The sequence below is a fragment of the Agelaius phoeniceus genome, chromosome 1 (genome assembly GCF_051311805.1).
Source record: "Agelaius phoeniceus isolate bAgePho1 chromosome 1, bAgePho1.hap1, whole genome shotgun sequence".
Lineage (NCBI taxonomy): Eukaryota > Metazoa > Chordata > Aves > Passeriformes > Icteridae > Agelaius > Agelaius phoeniceus.
In genome coordinates this window covers 87,247,410-87,267,634 of record NC_135265.1, presented here as the reverse complement: position 1 = coordinate 87,267,634, position 20,225 = coordinate 87,247,410, and the positions used below count along the sequence as shown (strand labels likewise).

Sequence of the window (20,225 nt, the reverse complement as noted above, 5' to 3'; positions counted from 1 at the left end):
ATAATTTAAAAAAATAGGAAGAAGGAAAAACTAGGTATTTGGGTTAAGGTATTTGCAAGAGTTCATAAAATAATCTACTAAAGCACAGGTATGAGAATTCCTGTAAAACCTCTCATTATGCTCTTAACATATCCTCATCTAGCTATATCCATCAGTTTTTTCAAGTCTTGTGTTGTTACTTGTTTTATTACATTGGGGCATTTAAATGATTGCCTAAGACTGCTTTACAGACAGAGAAGGGAATACTCTGTTTCTCCTTTTTCTTTAATAATGACCTTACTAACATGTTAGTAGATATAAGGCATTTTGAATTCATTGAGAATGCCAGTGAGCTCAGAAAGCTGATGAAATATTAAGAATGAAAAGAGGGAGTCACAGTGCTCACAGGTACATGAATATTATAATCATATTTATGCTTATGGCATTGTAAGGTTTACTGCTTTTAATTTAAAACAGAAAGCCAATCTGCAGAATTTGCTGTTTTGAATTGCCCCAGCCTGCTTCCTTGCTATTAGAGATAATTTGGGTTTTTTCTTTTCAACCCATTCTGATAACTGAAAGCAAAATCTGGCTCCTTTTTTCTATTTCTGGCACCACCTTTCTCCTCAGCCCCCAACATTTTCTTGTTTCACTTTTACCATATCAAGTCTCTCAGACAAGTTGAGTATGGAGGCAGCTGCTCCACGGAGGGAAGCTCGCTTTCAACCTCCATGTTTGAGACCACAACAATGGATCTCCTAACCTCAAAAACTCTCCTTGAGGCAAAGGAATGTTTTGCATCAAGAGAGAATGCCCCAGGAGCTTAGTGATGGCTTTGTGGGAAGAAGAAGAAAGAACCATTTTTGTTCTATTTATTTGTAAAAAATACAGTATACATATTCAAGTATTTTTCATGAGCCTGAAGGGTAACAGATTTCATAGTATAATATCTGCTCAAGGGCTTTATTTTAATGTAACAACAGATGGTTTTGCTTTTACTATAAAGCCTGTACTATTACTGACCTCGTCTTTCTCTTCAAAGGGATTACACTGATTAGATATCATTTTCTCTTCTAAATCAGACTGCTGCTTCCCAGAAGGAAGTGGAAAGATGGTCTTGCCCAAAGGAGCCTCTGAGTCGGAAGATATTGGGGAGGGGGGGTTTACTTAGCATGTGGATGCAGGGAAAGGGCAATGACTCTGGCACCCCAGGAGGTAAAGGAGTTCTTCAGTTTTCACTCTTCACTTTCCCATTATAATTAATTCTTAAAATAACCTTAAATTATATGAATAATTAAAACATGCTTTTAAGAAATAAAAGGTATGTTGGACAAAGCAGGCATCAATGACAGCAACTCTAGGACCACTGAAAGCAGTGATGAAATGCTACCTTGACCTCAGCGGTGCTGGGATGTTGCAACCCCCTGGTAAGGCTACTCACCTCTCTTTTCATCCACAGTGGATACTGCCTGGATCAAAAGTGGTGCGTTGGACTCTGTGTACTCCACAAACACCAGCAGCAGCTTCAGTGCTGTCTTTACCACCAGGCGAAACTGGAAGAAAAGAGTGTGACTTGTCATTCTCCAAACCACAGCATTCCCAGCTGTGGGAAATGACACTGGGCAAGAGGCAAGCCCAGCGGTCCACATCTGGTAGTAACACACAAACAGAAGAGATTAAACTGTGACAGCACTGAAAATGGAAGATAAACAGCTGGCTGAGAATTTCATTCACTGGACAGTGCTCTCCTAGGGAATCCCCAGCAGATAATGAATACAAGTGAAGTATTAATACTGCCACAAGTAACAAAAGGGTGAACATCCTACCTCTGCATATCCCCAACATTGTTGCCCAAAGCTTGATATATACAGAACTTATTGAGCTAACAAAACATATATTTCTTTATTTTTCAACACATTTATTTCCTCCTTCTTCTCTGAGACTTTAATCCTGTCAAAATGCTGGATGATGGGATGATTTCCTCCTTATGCTTTCTTCTCTTCTTATAATGCTACTGTTTAATCCCTAAATTATTAAATAGATTGATCTTCACTAATAAACACAACTTAGGAGGAAGTGTGTTTAATCTCCGACTATCCCACCCTGTGACAAAATGTGTGATTTACTGGAACTGAGCATTCTGCCTGCAAGTTTTCTAACTCAGGTTTTTAAACATCCTTAGGAGGGAGTGTTCATCAAAGACTCGTCTTTGGTAAAATGGATCTACTAGAATTCAGTAGTCAAACTCTATCAATTTCACCTCAGAGCTCCCATTTCCAGAGAGGATCACTTGACTAAAAGAGCTAAATAAGAATTTTTAGGGATAATCAAGTGTGATTACTTGGCATGATCAGGTACATGAAAAAACAACTCTTTACTTGAGGGGAGGATTTTTTAATAGGCAGGGCTCTGCATACTGAGAAGGCTTTTACTGCGGGAATTGGTACTGGTTCAATTTGCTACTCTTTCAATCTCAATAATGGATTACTATACAGTTTCTGTCAATATTGACTAATTCCCATTTCCAAATTTTTTTTCAAGTCCTCTTAACACAAATCCTAAGAAGCAAAAAAAAAAAAATTATTAATAATATCATAGATGTACACATGGTAACAAGACAGTGACTGTGTCTATATTCTAAAAAAGACTGCAAGTGCAACAGGCATAGATTCAAGCTGCTGTGCTCACACAGCCACTCATGGAGATGTACTGGAGCTCACTTGAAGGTAATGAGCTAAAATGCAGCTTGCTGCTGTTAACACAGTTCAGTGTCAACAGTGATCCCAGCTAATTGCCTAGTTTCTTGGGGTTTACCCACTCATGTAGAATTGAGCTTAATGCCCCCAATGGCACTACTAGCAATGCAAAATATTCTGCTGTTGAATCTAGGCTTTTTTCTGGCTTTATGTGTTGTCAAATTGTTGAATTTTAGGGCTGACAGCCAGGAAATCCCAGTGACAAAACTGACCAGGTCCCTTAAGACCCTTGGTTAGTCTAATTTGCAGTTGTACTGCTGCACTGATACTTCATAGATACATGGGGTAGTCAAATTAAAGGAAATTGAAACCTGATAACGCAACAAATCACTTCCCCACATTTGCACTGTACATCCATGTATTTGCCTGTCAGGCCAATACCATGGTGTTGCTGGTCTGCAGTGACATTTCTCTTAGGAATCAAGTTCAATTGTTTAATAAGCATACTGAAAGAATTTCCAAAAAGTCACCACTTTTTTTGTAAAGTTACTTTGTAAATAGGAGTTATACCAGACTACTATAAACTATTCTAGCATTAAGATACTTCGTACTTACATACTATCTACCAACCTGATTAGGGTTTTTTTCCTTAGAAAGGAAAGCTTAGATATTACTTTTGATGGTTCTTAAAGCCTCAAGCCTCGACCATGTGGTGCCAATGGGATGAATTCTCACAGAAGTCCTTCATGGCAAAGTTCCCATAAGTGCCCATTTGACAGCAATCAGTGGGGGACACACCAGGCTTAAGTCTATTTTTGCAAATGTTTTTCCAGGAAGAAGAACCTTTGGCAGTACCTTTGCTCAGATTGTTGCCTGCAGGCCATGGCAGCTGCTGCAATGAGGAGCTGGTCCCTCTGCAGCTGCCACGCTGCAAACCCTGAGCAGCCTCAGGGCAGCCCACTGCACTTGCACCAGACCAAGGCTCAAGCTGGCTGATTGCGGGTGCTATCTGCAGGTATCAGCTTCCTGTGCTTCACAAGCTAGCAGATGGTTTGTAAGGAATAAATGGCACTCAGAAGCAGTCCTGGAGAAAAGGAGCGATTTGGAAAGCTATTTAGGTCCTAGAAGGACACTCTAAGTTCAGATTGTCAATCTGCAAATTTTCAGGGCTTACCCAGCTCCTCACAAAAGAGTTAATCAGCCCTGGAAGTGGATGTGCTTTCCACTGAAGGTGCATACCATGGCTGCTTTCTTCTTGCACCACCACAAACACTAGCTTTGAGAAAACCTGCATTTAAAACAATGCTGTTTCCTGCTTAACAGAAAATGGCATTTGGGACTCCTGTGGGTACTTTTAAGCCTGCCTGCTGCTCTGGACACTTTGGGCAAGGGGAAAAGCAAAACACTGCAGTCCTAGACTAAGCTGCACAATGCCTATGCTGAGGATTTACCTAGCTACCCATGACCCACACAGTCTTTATGCTCATCCTGCAGTGCTTTTCTAAACTGCATTAACAGTGCTTCTTGACAGGAGCAGGCAGTCATTGAGCAGCTGCACTGCCCCAGGAAACTGAAGTCTTCAGCCAGCCAAAACCCCTCTGAGACATCTGGTAGCCTGTCACACCCAGACACAAAAACAGTCCAGAGCCTGACATACTCACACTAAAACCAGCTCTAGTTATCCACTCTGGCACCAAGCAGTCTCTGAAAGGTTTGTTCAGGGATACCTGGCAGCAGGACCAATTTGAAGCACAGGGAATTTTTTTAATGTGGCCTCCCATATGCTGTCCAATCTGTTAAATGTTCCCTTTGCGACCACCTGTGGGTCTAAGTTCCCATTTGTGAGTAACTATTTGACTGCCAAAGATCCTCACAGCTTCCTGTGTGAGTTCTAAAATGTGTTTGCACGACATAACTTTTCAATTAATTATATAGCTAGATTGCAAATAAAATAACAATCTCAAAATTGGAGGATTGCTATACAGGAAAAGACAGCAGCTGTTCACTGATTTTCTTGCTTCCTTTTGTGAAGTCATGGGACTTTTTGCCAGTCACTGTAATTTCATTTCACATGATTTACCCAGGTGGCATAGCAATGGGAGCAATAGAAACACATTCCATATTTCATTCACAAGCAGGGGAATCACAAATAATCTGAACTGCTGTTAAAAACTTAATGAAAACTTTTAAGACTGTTTGTGGGATTTTTTTCCTGGTACTCATTTACTATTGAAGAGGGGAACAACTGCTTTCTGAATCTGCTTCAATAGTCACAGTTTTGTCAAAACCCATGGACCAATCACACTTCTACTTCAAACAGGACTAGAAAGGCAACAAAAGAAGTAGATATGCTAGATCAAAAAAAGTCCTGTTACTATCACTTTGGAAACATTGGTTGTTCTAATTAAATCCAAATTCCATTTAAATATTACTGCTTAGTTAAAAAGGAAGGCTCACTGAGACAATATGCATACTCACTGGCTTGGTAAAATAATTCTTTAACAGTTCTGAGATTAAATCAGGATTCTTGAATATCCAAACAGTGAAGCATCAGAACTTCTATTAAGCTAGAAAATAAAGTTCGTGTTGTGTTTTTGTATCATGTGCAAGCCAATTTATAGAGAGGAAATGATGTTAGCATCTTCTGGCTGAAGATAAGAACAAGCCAGCAACGTAAATGGAAGAAGAAAAATTATAAACCTTTTCCCTCTGACTCGCTTTACCTTATACAGTGCAGTTTGGCAATCCCTTTCCCTTTTATCTCTTTATATTTAGACAATTACAGACTTAGACAGGGATACCACACAACAGGCTGCAAAACTCATGTCTCATGCAAGGGCTTATCATAGTTATTAATCACTTGTCTGGAAAGGCTTTAACCTTTACAAGGAATGTTGTCACAAAGTTCATTGACTTAGAGACCAAAGCAATATTTGTAGAGTTCAGATTGAAACATTCCGGATTCAATTATTTTTCATCTTAAAAAGGAAGAAAGTAAAAAGGAAATTGAATGAAAATATTTTACTTGGGGAGATGTAGCTACTTCAGATTTACAGTATTCAAATTTAAAGGAGAAATAGGCATTGAATTTTTAAATAAAGATTTACTCCAGCCAAATCCCCTGAAACCTAATCCAGGTGCAGACTTGGATTTACTGTAGATCAGGTACTCATCCTATTTTTAGGATACAGCCAGGCAGAGCTGCAGCTAAAGAAACACCCAGTGCAACCAGTGCTCAGTCTGTCTGGGAGAAGTGCATAGGGAAGCTGGAACCCTTCTCTCTTGTAGGGTGCAAAGATGCCCCCAACTTCAGATCTAGTGCTGCAGGAAGAGCCCATTGGCATCCCACCAGCACCTGCAATTCGACTCAATTTCATGTTTTCCAAGGGAATAAAATTACCTTCTGTTCACAAAAGGAGGAAAGATCTTCCTGGAATGGAAGGTTTTATATATATATATATATATATATAACTAAAGATATATATATATTTAAATAAATATGTTATACATATATATATAGTGTATCTATATAAAGACGCTATTTATTATAATAAGCAACAAATATATAAAATAAATATTAATACTATATGGTAATATCATAATATAAAATATTATTATATTGTTTTCCTTTGTAATAATAAAAAAAAGGAAATATAAATAGTGAGCTTGAGAGAATCTCAGAGTAATAATTTAAGTTGGAATGGCCCTGATAAGATTTTTCTTTCTTATCTAAGGTGAAAAAAATCCAGTTCCTTTCCTCATATAGCATGTGCTCTACCCCATCTGACCATCATAGTGAGCCTCACTGAACTTGCTCCAGCAGATAAGTATCTATCTCATACTGAGGAGCCAACACTGGACTCATGAACTCCTGATGCTGCCTTATCAGCACCAAAGAGGGAGAGGCACTTCCTTCACCTCGGTGGCTGCGCTCCCCTCAGCCCAGCCTGAGATGTGTTTGACCTTCATTCACACAAAGGCACATGATTAACGCCTGCTCCAATTCATACTCTCTTATTCAGAATAAGTAGACAGAATCAAATGGTGTGATGCTAAAAGAAACACATGTAATTTTCCCAGCTTTTAAGAAGACAAGGGGTAATGGCTTTAAACTGAAAGAGATCATAGTTATATGATAGGAAAAATTCTTCACTGTGAGGGTGGTGAGGCACTGAAACAGGTTGCCCAGAGAGGTTGTGGATGCTCAATTCATGGAAGTTTTCAGGGCCAGATTTGATGGGGATTTGAGTAAACTGTCTAGTGGAAGTAAACTCAATGGCAGAGGGGTTGGAACTATGTGATCTTTCAGCTTCCTTCCAACCCAAACCTTTCCATTGTGTGATTCTATGACATCCCACTATTTTTTAAATTAAATTTTCTGAAATCTCTGCAACAATGTCATTTCAGTATTTCACATGCTGTCCACCCGTATTTATGTAAAAGAATGTCTCTGCTGCATTCAACATCTTAGTGAACCTTTCCCACATCTGCACTGCAGAAAGCCAACCAAGAGCTCCAGCACTGAGTGCATAAGCAGGAAGAGCCACCTCTGTCTCAGAAGCATGCAGGGCTGGCTAAACACTGGAAAGAGCCTTAGCAGCTACAGCAAGAGCTTTGGAAATAGGAGTGCTTACATAACCCAGACAAAACTGGGGCTTGAGGTGCCAAACAAGCAAGGGGAAAGACATTAGAGGGTAAAACATTTGAAGCTCCCTAATACCAGGATTTGCAAATGCCTTACAGAATGCAGAAACAACCCAAATTCTTTCTAGTCTCTCTCTTGTCCAAAACTGACATTTGAGGTCAGTTACTTCAATCCAAAAACAGGTGACAAGTCTATTTAGTAATTCAGTTCCTTTTTATTCATAGTTCCTGAAAGCAGGAATGATCACAAGAATGAGATCCTTCTGCGTCACCTATGCCAAGAACTTCCAATCACCCTTATTTTCCATTAGAACTTCAAAGCTGCATCTTTAAAGATGGAAAATTTAGAAATTCAAATGACTACAGAATACCAAACAAAACGTTGTAAATTAGTGTAATCTTCCTTTACCAGAGGAAGAAAGAATTCAAATGTACTAGGGCCCAGAAAGCTGCTTGATGGATCACAATGAACAGGTGCCAACTCTACACTTTCTTTTCAGAGACACAGCATCTGCCCAAGTCACAGGGTATGCACTGCACAGGGAGGATCACAAAGCTGGGAGGCAACAGTTAAATACAGTGTGCACAAAGCATGTGAATAACCCCCGTTCTACGTACTGCCCCCGTTCACATACTGTGAACACCTAGGCATTTTATATCATTAGGAATTTAACTATTAAACAATCTATGTTTCCGTGGGCTGGTGTACCAATAGAACAAATAAGAATGCCTGTGATGCCATATCTATATTTTAAGCAATTTTTGTAAGTTTTATATTAAAACAATGCCAGATTGCATTTTAATATTTAGCCATTTTTGCTCAAATCTTCAAAGAGGGATGCTTAAATAAGGCAAATGAACTGTTGCTAAGGGCTTTGCCAGCTCAGGACTGAAGCTGTGAAAGGAATTAGATTGAGTTGAAAACCCCTATAAGCTTAGATGCAAGATGCTCCAAAACCATCAGTTAAACAACAGTCTTTTTATTCTAAATGTTCCTTTAAGGTTTTTTCCTCCACAGAATGTGTAATGTTAGGAATGGCAGAGAAATACATTCATTTACTATTCTGAAAATGAAATTTCTCAGAACTTCGCAAACATATTGGGTAATGATTACATGTTCTGCACACTGTTACATATGTGGTGTGTATCTGTCATTTATCTGTGGTGAGACTTCTGACATGAAGAGAAAGAAGGTCATTAAAAAGAAATTCATCTGGCCTACCAACAAAACACAGGGATGAGCAAATAGTGATTAGTGAATGGTCAACAAGAAAGAAAAAAAAGGTTCATGCCTGGAAATTACGATGTACACCATCAATCATGGTCCAGAAGAAGAAGGGGGAAATACGAAAAAAACATCTGTACACAGAAGTAGGCAACTCATACAACAAATCAAAGCCTACTGCAGGTCAAAGTGGCACTCAGATGAATACATGCAGTTCTGATGAGAGCTTTGAAAGAATATGTTTGGGGTAGAAATCAGCCCTGTATTAAGTCACTTCTAATGAACTACTGATGTAGCTGCATTTCTCTTGCACCAATTGCCACATCAGACAGACACTGTTTGAATAAACCTGAGGCTGCAGTGTTTGGAACAAAACATGAAATGCTACAGGGTTTTTTTGAGTAATCCCCTCTCCTCCTTTTGGAATATCAATGACAATCTTGAAGAGGTGGGGAAGTGATTTTCTACTCCCATAAAGTAGTCTAAAATGACTCTTTTTTTTGTTTGTTTTATGACAGGATAAATAAAAGACCATTCAGAGCTCTCCGGGACAACACACAAAGTGAGAGCAATCTCATTGTGCTTTTCCCCCCTACAACCAGGCCAATCCCCCCAGTGTCTCCCACAAGAACTATTCATTGTGTAAAAATCACATGTAATTATTGAGCTAGAAAGGAGGACAGGGTAGGACTTGGAGATTATAGGACATAAAAGGATTAAACTTCTTTACCCTCAGGTGACTTCTGAGCTGGTGTCCTTGCACCTTTGTCAGGGGCCCAACCACAGGCCTATTAGGTGTTACACAGTTTTAAATGCCTTTCTACTTGGCTTTTTCAGATATTGCTGAAACAAAAGGGTTTGGTTTCAATTAAAGTTTTAGTTTTTTCCATTGCAAAACACAAACCAAAAATATTTCACTGGAAATTTGCCATCAACCTTTGTCCAGACTAGGAATTATGCTTCACTTGTAAAGATTTACCCTCAGATTTAATTTTCCTTCTCTCTTTAAATAGTGCAGTTTCATTGTATCATCTGTTGATTCTTTTATTAACCATTCCCAAACACTGGCATCTTTTAGGACTCCAGGAAAATAAACACTATCAGTACCTCTAGCACTGTCTTCTCTGTCTGGATAAAGATTGTGATTGAATTATCTTAAATAAGGTATAAAACACTTAGCTTGAGAGAAACCACAGTAACATGAGAACCAATTTCTGGTAAGACTCATGCTTGTGTGTAACGTGCTATCAAGCATGATAAGGAACAGACCTCTGTATTCTCTTTTTGTCTTCTACAAACATGCACCTTATTTATGTCCAGCCTCAGTTTTCTAGCATTTTCCTGTTATGGATCATAGAGCAAGATGGTCTAGTAAAGTCTTTTCCTTTCATTAGATAGCAAAATCTCTGTTGGGTACATGCTAAACTACCTTTATGCAAAAGCAACAGCAACAATATATTATGATATGTACAATGTCATTCTAACACAAGTTAGCATCTGGAAACATACTGCCTGACTAGGTCATTTTTTGGTAGTTCCAGCAAATCCATGACCCTAAAGTCTGTAAGTCACAGTTAGACCTGATGGGTCTTTAGGAATTAGTCATATGTCTATTAAATAAAATGCGTGCTTCTGATCAGCAGAATAAATTAAAAATTGAACACTACCCTGATGATATGTTCAGCAATAGATGCAATAATGAGATTTCATATTTTGGTAACAGTAAGGTAAGTAGATAATAAACAACAAGATTTGAAGCCATGCAGCATCAGAATTCCACATTAGAAATGAGTTTGCAAACTGAAATGGATCACAAGAATGGGTTTTGTGCGCCTGCATAAGGGAAATATGATTAAGGCCATTTGGCATGTCTTCTTTTTTTTTTTTTTCTTTTCTTATGACCAAGGAGTTACATGCAGAGCTTTCCCACCAGCCCCCTAAATTGATGTATGATTTTAGCCTTGAACTGTGCTGTCCTCAACAGATGGTCATTGGGCTGAACCTCTGGCAACGGGAAAGGTTTGAGAGATTGGCAATTTCAGCAACTTCTTTTCCTTGGGCAGGGCCAAGTTGATATTTCCTTAACTGTGATACAAAAAAAAAAATGGGAGAGGAAAAGAGTTTTTATGAACTTAATTGCAGATAGGACTTTATCTTCACTCCCTGCTCTGAAATCCCTTTCATACCACACTCCTTTAGCTTTTGTTATACTGCTGAATGACATCTTGGTTTGAAAAAACATCTAATGCAATACAAAGTCACCTTACTCAAGACAAAAGGCAATTAATTTTAAAGAGAGAAGGGATTCAATAACCTATTACTAAGGTATCTCATGCAAAGCATGTAAGGATCTGAAAGTCATCTACAATTAATCAAGTAGTGCAACAGTTCTCTGATGCATGCTGTGTTTGATCACATTTTAGGTACAGAAAAGCTAAAGTACTGTACATTTTAAAGGCAAACATAAGATCTAACATTGCATCTTATTTCTTCTTTTAAGCCTCCAAGTAAATATTTGACTAATGTGTGTCTTCAGAAATATTTAAAATTCCAAATTAAGTCTTTAGATTTAAGATCAAATTACTACTGTATAATTTTGTTGAGTGACTAGAAATTATGTAGAAGGAAGTTCACTTGCTGCACATAAATTTTCCATAGCAAACTACTTTCTTCCAAGACCCACTCTCTATCCTCTGATTTATATAGCTGGTGACCATAGATTTCCTCATGACAGCAGCAGAGAGGGCTTCACAAGCTTCAGTATGTTTGATATGGGAACTGTGTACAAAGTAGAATATCAAAACTCTACTATCTTCAGGATGTTAATTTTCCTCCTGGCCAATGCAGAGTGGCTCAAGTAGAGCTCAGAGATCACCCTGTCCCTGATTGTGAAAGCCATCACCAAAAAAATGAATGAATTATGGTCAAAGCCAGAAGAAAACAGAGAAATAACAGAACTATTAGAGTACCTTCTCTTGGAGCCTCTTAAAAAATTAAACTCACTGAAACACACGACAGCCATGAGGAGCACAGCATTCTCACCCTTGTTTCCTTAGGCAGCTGTGCTGTCCCTCCCACTGCCTACTTCTGGACTCTCTCCTGTAACTATGGGATCTATCTACCCACTGCCCTGTCACACTCGACAGTAATGGAGTTATGTTCCTACTCAAGTTGAAAAAGGCATTACAAAAGACCCCAAGTTGGTAAGCTCATAAGAGAAAAGGAAGTTTCCAGTCATTTTGAAAGGGACACAGCTAGAAAATTTGTCATCAGTCCTCAGCCCACCACCAGCCATGCTGCAGGCTGCCATTTGCACAAAAGACAGCAGGCATGGAACACACAGCAGGACAGAGCCTCCAAGAGCATGTGGGATGGCAAGGAAAAAGCAAGGAAGAAGGAAAACAAAGATAACAAATTGCTTCATTAGTTCTACTGCTTATGAAACAACTTGCTAGAATTAGTGGCCTTGGAAATGTCCTGTTTAAATAATATCAAGGTTGAGTTCAAGGACCCTAGGGGAAAAAAATATTTGAGTTTGCAAGTACAGTGGAAAACTACTCTATTATTATTCTGTGGTTTTCTGCACGTGAAATTTGTTCTTTCAACAGTTTCATTAAAATGTACTCATAATAAATACCCAAACTATGCTTGTGTTTAAATAACTTCGCCTGAAAACAACTGTAAGTTGAATAATATGGTTAGCAGTCCTTTCCTGACACTGCACAATCTTATAGACAACATTTCAACAGCAAAAACACAAAATCATAACAACCTATGAATAAAGTGTGTGGAAATGGTTGAAGATAGTATGTCAACAAAGATTCCTAATTATAAAATATTACCTATTGCAACATCTTTCTTAAGCAATTCATTGTTAACAGGTTATTCTTTTTAAGCATCCCAAAAAGCAAATTCTAGTGGTTTGAACTACTGAAATTATAAAACTGTTGAAAGAACAAATATCACACATCAAACCATGGGACAAACCCACCACAAGTAATTCTTCTTGAAAGAATATGTAATAAAGTAAGACTAGAGAAAGGATATATATAGATATAGATATTCCACCTATATTACTATAATGATAAAAGCACTATTGCTTCACTGTACATAAAGACTGCAGATTTTTCTCTATTCTCAAACTTCTGACTATTATCAGGCATAAAAAGTAATTCAGAAGCAGAGGTTTAACTGCAAAACCAGACACACTTATTTACCTTTGGATAACTTGCCAAATAAAGTTAATAAATAAAGATACTTTTCCCCCAAAGACCTGGGGGACATGTAAACATAACAGAAGTGGTCATATTTTTCCAGCAATCATCTGTTTGTCTGTCCTAAATCTGGAAGAGGCTGCTATCCTCAAATCTAGTCCTCATTATCAGTCTAGTCCAGATACCTTTTTTGTAAATCCAAAAAACTTCATTATGAAAACAAAAATGTAACAGACTAGACATTTCCAGCTTCCTACATCGTAGGAAGGGAGTGGCAGAATACTTCATGGAGCCATTTAGAAACCTGATTTATGGGGACACAGGTCTCTGCATATCAGCTAAGACACTGCTTAATTATACAGCCCTAGCAATGTCACATTATTCTAACTCCCTCCTTTGCCAGAAGAGGACAAGGATGGAGATATTCTCAATTTTGGTTTTCATAAGAGCTAGCAAGTATGCAACTTCTGCATACAGGTGGACAACTGTAAGGATATATTATATTATTGTAGGCTTCTCTTGACAGGGATCTTCTATTAAAGTAATAATTCTTTTTTAAGTTATTATTCTAACTCTTTTCTAAAGCTCAATGTTCAAAGAAATAATGTAATTCCTCTGTCTCAAGCCACCTCCTTCCTATGACTTTTATCAACCAAACTCATTACATCCACCCCCAATTTTACAGCAAATCAAACAAACATACAAATTGAAAATATGTACAGTTGATTTTGAATCCCAGAAAGGTGAAAGAGCTGGAAAAAGACTCCTCAGACTCCTGCTTGGATAAGAGAAATGGAATTGTTTCCACACAGCACTTCTGGTGATGTGGCAAAGGCTTAACAATACAGGCTTAACTCTAATCACTCTCATGTTCAATTGTGTTCCAAAGGTCTGCAGATTGGATGAAGTTAACTTCAGCTTCACTAACCTCCATGTCCAGATCCCAATTGTAGCAAAAAATGTAGCAAAAGCAAATGCCTTTGTTACAGCTCATAAAAAAGATCTGGCTTTTACAATTTTCCTCTAAGTATAAAGCAAAAGTATGTGGGTACCCCTACAGCAGGAAAAAGAGGAGGAAGTTTGAGTGATTCACTTAAGGGTTGAGCTGGAAGGGACCTCTCTGGAGATGATCTTGTCCAGCTCTCTGCAAAGCCACCTACACTTAGTTGTCCAGGATGGTGTCTAATTTATTAAACGTGGCTAAAAACTAACAGATATAAAAAACATGATTTAAAAAAATAATGATTCTTAAATACATATTTTAACTATTCTTTATTTTTCAAAGCATGGCACTTGCAACTTATTTTCTGCCTATCTCTCACACACCCATACTAGCTCCCAAACATGCATATACTGAAAGAGACAAAAAATCCCTAACACTTATTTTCAGCAGATCACAGAGATTACCTAATTTCACTAAACATACGCAGAACCGCTTTGTTAAAGATTTAAATGCCCATACATATGCCCAAAATGTCGTTCTCAGCTCATCTATCATGTGAAGACAAGACTTTTTATGCCATGATACCCACGTAGTTCTCTGGATACCAAGTGTGGTCTGGGATTACAGTAAAAATCTGTGATGTTGTATACTAAATGAATTACATTTTCTCAAGCATTTAAGAGAATATTGAGTGGTTTGCTCAGGAACCTCCAATGACTCCCAGGTTTTGTGTCTCAGGTCCTCAGGAGCACCACAGTAACAGCAATAGTCACTTTGGGTCTAGTTTGACAGCAGACAGAAAGGGGTAGAAACATGTTTTCTATACAGCAGAATTGGAACATGGAAATGAAAACTATTCAAGGCTTGGAAACTCATGGTCAGAACTGAGAGGTCCAGCAGGGCTTCTGAACTAACCCACCTGCATGTGTAGTCTCCCTGCAGCCTACTTTTGTGGAAATCTGGATGTGCAGCTCAAAGACAAGACTGGACTAGGTTCATATCTCCCAAGTGAGGTTAAAAGAGCCTCAGAAGTGCAACAGAGCATCATCTGAAATCATCTGTGACCACAAACACCAAACAGCAATGTAATAACTGAAGTTAGGTATTTGCCTGTATATTCCTAAAAGGCTGTAGCTACCAAGCTATAGGTAGGTTTGCAGCAGCAGTGACGAGGACAAGGGATCAGTTTCCAGAGTCTGTTTCTCTTCATCTGACCCTTAGTGCACTGTTCTGGACCTAAAGACTTTTGACTAAGCACATTTGACTAAGGTAGCACAGTGAGATGTGCCTTTACTTGTGGCATTATTTCACACATATTTCAGTTTTTGTTTCATCACAATGTAAACCATTTCAGATGCAATATTTAAGAATTATTCAGCATCTGGGACTTGAATAGTTTTTAGCCAAGTAATTGCCAGGGTCATTCAAAGAGCTGAACCCACAGAAGCATGAGATCATAATCAGCAGTGATTTGACTTGCATCATAGATCAATTTTGAGCTGTTGTTTCAGTTCTTTGGGAGCAGTACAGAGGGACAGAGAGGAGACTGCGGGACAGGGGTTGGGCAGGGGAACGGAACAAAAAAACCCCAACCCTTTCTTCTTCCTGAACTAACCACAACAGATTATTTCCACTTTCTTCTGAAGTCAAGAGTAACTGCAGACAAAATCAGTAAATACAGTGATGCCTTAATAAGGGGCAGCAGTTAACAAAAGCAGTAAAATAAACTGCTCCAGAACATTATCCTTTGTATCCAAGAAGCTCAAGTGAAATGCACTGAGGTAGCTGTGTAATGCCTGATGGGAATAGTTCCTATAGATTTAGAAAAAAGCAAATGTAATTGAGATTTGACCCTTTCAATGCAGTGGAGTACAGGTTTTGAGGAGGTGACTTTATTGGAGTACATAAACTACGCTGAACTCTTTCTTTTGGTGTAATTTTGCTTGGTTTTAGAAAGTTTTTCATGGTAGGCTCTCATATGGAACAACCATGTGAATGGCATGAAAGATATTACCACAGTAACCATGGTAACACCAGAAAAAAAAATTTGGGTTTTTCTGGTGGTGTTTCCATTCTCCCCCCCCCACCACCAAGTTAGTACATAAGCATATTTCCTTTTATAAGAGCAAAATGTCTCACAATATTTGAAAGAATTATTTTAAGTTTGCACATAGGGATTTGGTTGTACAGTTCTTGAATATTCTTCTTCTTATTATTAATATTAATAATAACAACATAATAATAACAACATCAGTTTTGCCAATGCTACCGAGCAAATTAAGAGTTTTGATAGACAGTCACCTGCTTTAACCAGGAAAATAAGATCTCAGAACCTGGAAAGGACTGGACTTCAGCCTTGCTTCCAGAGATCTCTCTGTACTGCCTCTGAGTAGTACAGCAGATCAGCCTAAATGCATAATGCCAAACTAAAAATCTCTGCAAGCTGAAAGTCCTACTCCTCCTCCCTAATTACTGAGTCATGTTTTTCTGAACCCATATATTCACAGCACAATTCACAGGAGAAACAGTGCTACTCTAGCTCAGCATAACCAGCTACAACTCATGCTCTGAAAGCAGGTCTTTAGTAGCAGCCCTGACTTTTTCCTTCCATCTCCTAGACAGCTTCCCACAAGTGGGTATTGCCAGAGCCTTTCATTTCTGCCTGTTTAGGATAGCAGGATGAAGGCTAAAAGGCTGTGTAAGCTATGGAGATGAAAAAAATTAACCAAAGTAGAGGCAGGAGGCTGCTATAGAATCACAAATAAATACTTCACATTTGCAGCTCAAAAGAAAGCTCCATGTTCTGGGCCCCCTAGAAAAACAAACATGTAAAACAACTGCTTTTAAAACAGAGACATCTAGCAGCTGCAGCTTAACTATTTTAAAATACATCTTTCCCTGATGAGGATGTGCTTGCTGGCCTCTTCAGAATCTGTGCTCTGGCAGTATTCCTCAGCAGGCAGGTGATTCCTCCCCAGCACCTCAGACTGATTGCAGACAAACCCATAAAATTCCATGATAAGTAATTCCATCACTCTGATTAAACTAGGTGTGTTAGAAATACATGGAGTTAAAGAGAAAAACTGCAGATTACAAAAAAATACCCCAAAACTGAGGATGCATTTCATTAGACATGCAGAGAGATTCATTAGCTGTGTGAAGCTACAAATATCCAAAACTAAAGGATACCAGATGCCTCAGGGAAGGACAGCACAACTCAGTTTTTATCAATAACCTCTGCTGGGTGTTAGATGGAATAAGTGTTTTAAAGCACATAGTCTTGCTCCACATTGTATTCTCCCAGAGGCATTTTGCCCCAGTCCTGTCCTCACACTGTTTATTCATATCCATCTGTGCCTGCTAGGTGGTGCTATGGGATGGTTTTTCTAAGGCAGAAAAGGCAAGTTGCTTTTTTCATTCCCCTCACTGATATTTTTTCTTTTCCTTCTGCACGAGAACAGCTGCAGTGTTTTCTGTATCTTGGCTGTACAGGATGTGTCCTGTCAGGTCCCTTGTCAAGTACTTGGTGGCCACCACTGAGGATGCTGCTTCTCCAGAGCAGCCAGGGAAAATGAGTGCATCAGCTTTCATCTGCATGTATTCATGCAGGAAAGCTGGAGCCTTAGATGGAAGTAAGAGGTATTAATATCTGGTCTAAAATTTTCAAAATTTTCATTACCCTTTTGTTCAAAAGATACAGGACATTTAAACAAATTATTTTCATTGACAAAGAAGGATTTAAAATCAATTCAGATACACAAATCAAAAGCATGGTTTCAAAGAAAAGGGAAAGACTAAAACTTCCCGGAGGACCGACGAGTGAAATGTCTCCCTTTTTCCCCCTCAGACTGCAACTTACTTCTATGATGAAAAGCAACCTACTGCAAAAACTTTGGAAAACACCCTTTGTAAAGGGTAGTAATGAGAAGGATGCTGGTTTAGGCTTCATTTTTTTCCTGTAACTAACCAATAACTGGGTTAGTGGCAGGATGCTACCAGTGCTATAACAGCCACAGTATCATAAATGGTGCAGACTGGGACTGAACTAGTCAGATCTGTAGGTAAAGTAAGTCTGGTCCATCTGTTCCACATAACTTCACATCGGTTTAGCCAAAGATGATGAATAATCCTAACCCACCCTTCTGAGCAGGAGGGAAATAAAACAAAACAACCTCCAAGATGAGTAACCGTAGTATTACATCAAATGATGACATCAGGAAAATCTTGTGCTCTGTTTTCAGATCCTGTCCCATGGCCCAATGCCTTGGCACACCCTTGGAGCCATTGCTGTTCCTATACAAAAGACACCCTAATAAATGACAATGTGTCTAACATAGCCTTCAACCCTTCTGTGTAGTGAATTGAAATTTTTTGTCTGATGCTCTGCTGTATGATCTTCCACTGCCAGAAGCTGAACTTGGGCATCGACGTTGCATCCCTTCATCAGAAAGGGACGACAAGGAACAATAAGGGAAAATTTTGCAAACTAGTGACAAAAGTTGAAGTATATCCTGATTCTAAGGAAGTTTGCCTCAAATCTCGCTATTGCATGCAGCTATTATGGACATCCATCTGAGCAGTGCAGATCTGAAGCAAACCTACTTTCAGGTGGTGTAACATGTCTTTCTCCCTGCAGCCATGCACAGTTTTTACTGCAAAAGGCTCTCAAGTTCCTGAGTGCCTGGAAGGGTGGCCCAAGAAACACCCAACATGTGAAGAGTGTGCATTTGTGGAAGCCTGACTGCAGATGAGAAAGGGAAAAAGAAAAAATTACCTGAACAGAAAGCACTGCAAACCACACAGAGTGGCAGTGACACAAAGGAACAAAACTTAAGTGAAACTCTATCTTCTCTACTTAATGAAAGGAGTAAAACATTTCACTATATTTAACAGACACATATTTAATATACTTTTAATATATTTAGTATCTTCAGGAAAACACAGTGAACTAAAACACAGTCCTCAGGGATTAACAGTTTTGAAGTAACTCCATACATTAATAGCTGTGTAGTCTCTTGTCCCACTTTACTCTTTCTTTACTATAAGAAAGCCTGTGTCATAGGAAAAGCTTAACTGGGGAAGCAGAAGCAGTCAAACTCTAAGTTAGAGAAGTGTTACATTTCCCTCCAAAAACAAAACAATAAGATGCTTAGATAACCACACTGACATTTAAAGTGCAATGGAGAAAAAGGGCTTCAGAGAGGTTGCTTTAATTTTATTACTGAACTAAAGAAGGAAGCAGTTACACACTGCTGGAAATGAAAAAGGCAAAGCATAGGTTTACTACAGTTGTGTGTCTTCTAATAAGAAGAGGAAATTCAAAAATAAAAGGGACCAATCTACAAAAATTCCATGCTGGCTGAGGTATTTACAGTATGTTTTATATTGAACATCACATTCTTGTTTTTTATTAATGTGGTCTTCAAAAAGGGAAAAGAGTGAAGAGATAGAGGGGGGCAAACCAGGAAGCATCTGAACTCCTTGTTCAATTGCTGTGATCAAAGAGGGTCAGAATATGGGAAGAGAGTACACAGCATGCCCAGATGAGGCTCATTTCAGTGTATCATGGGAGCCAGCTAGAAAACCTGCTGGTATGCTGGAAATTATTCTGAGAAGTCTTTATATGGTATGAACTACTCTTAGAGAGCTGTGGAGAGAAAAAAAAAGGAAGAAAGAGAACCTATCAAAGAACCTTCCTTTTGATCTTGATCTTATGAAAAGTAATTGAGGTCCACACATCTTACCAGACCTTTTTCTTCCTAAGGGCAAGTTCTGTAACTGAGGAGACCAACATAAAATCTGTGAGGTAGCCACAAGTCCTGGGTAATACCCTGGTGAGGGATCTGAGCTGCTTGCACCTCAGAGGTTCCTTGGGGTGCACTACATGCTGAATATAGAGCCATCGTGTGTGTTTTGGTAGTTTCCATTTTTGATACAGCGTATTTTTTCTGTTATCCAAGTATTTTCAGCTAGTAGCCTTTGCTTTAAAAAACAACTACTCTAAATAAAAGAATGACAAACATTTTTGAGTGATGCCAAAAGAGCAGATATGGTAACAATTAGTATCAGGTTCAACTTTTACCTATGTATCTGTCTTCACATATAATCTGTCCTTCTACTCTCTTATGTTCTTCCTCCAGGCCTCTAAAATCCAAATACCAATTTTCCAGATGAGGGACCAAGGCAAAAAGGCATTTGAAAACTGGTTCAAAAATGTGTCTGGCAGCTGGATTCAGCCTGGGTCTCCCAATGTAAAAACTCTCTCCCTATCTGGGCCATTCTTCCAGGCTAGACTACAAGCAAAACACTGGTATATTAACTGCTGTGTTGGGTGAAATGTCTCAGATCTGGTTTACATGACGCTGCAAAAAATGTTGGATACCACCTTTCCTGCAGGCAGAATTCCACTACTGCACTATATATATGGGAACGAGGAGAGATACTGATTTAAGAAGAAAATTTTGATTAATTTAAGAGAAAAAACAGATAGTAATAATAGTAATTATATAGTAATTCAAAAATAG

The 20,225-nt window shown here is 38.7% G+C and overlaps 1 protein-coding gene across 5 annotated transcripts in view; it reads right to left on the bottom strand.

Annotated features, from left to right (window-relative positions):
- The window catches only part of FHOD3 (formin homology 2 domain containing 3), a 376,643-nt gene that overhangs the window by 122,895 nt on the left and 233,523 nt on the right, over positions 1-20,225 (bottom strand). For all 5 annotated transcript variants that reach the window (XM_077182716.1, XM_077182714.1, XM_077182715.1 and 2 more), the window contains exon 7: positions 1,421-1,532. In XM_077182716.1, coding sequence (XP_077038831.1) covers positions 1,421-1,532 — 112 coding nt within the window. The remainder of the gene's footprint in view (positions 1-1,420; positions 1,533-20,225) is intronic.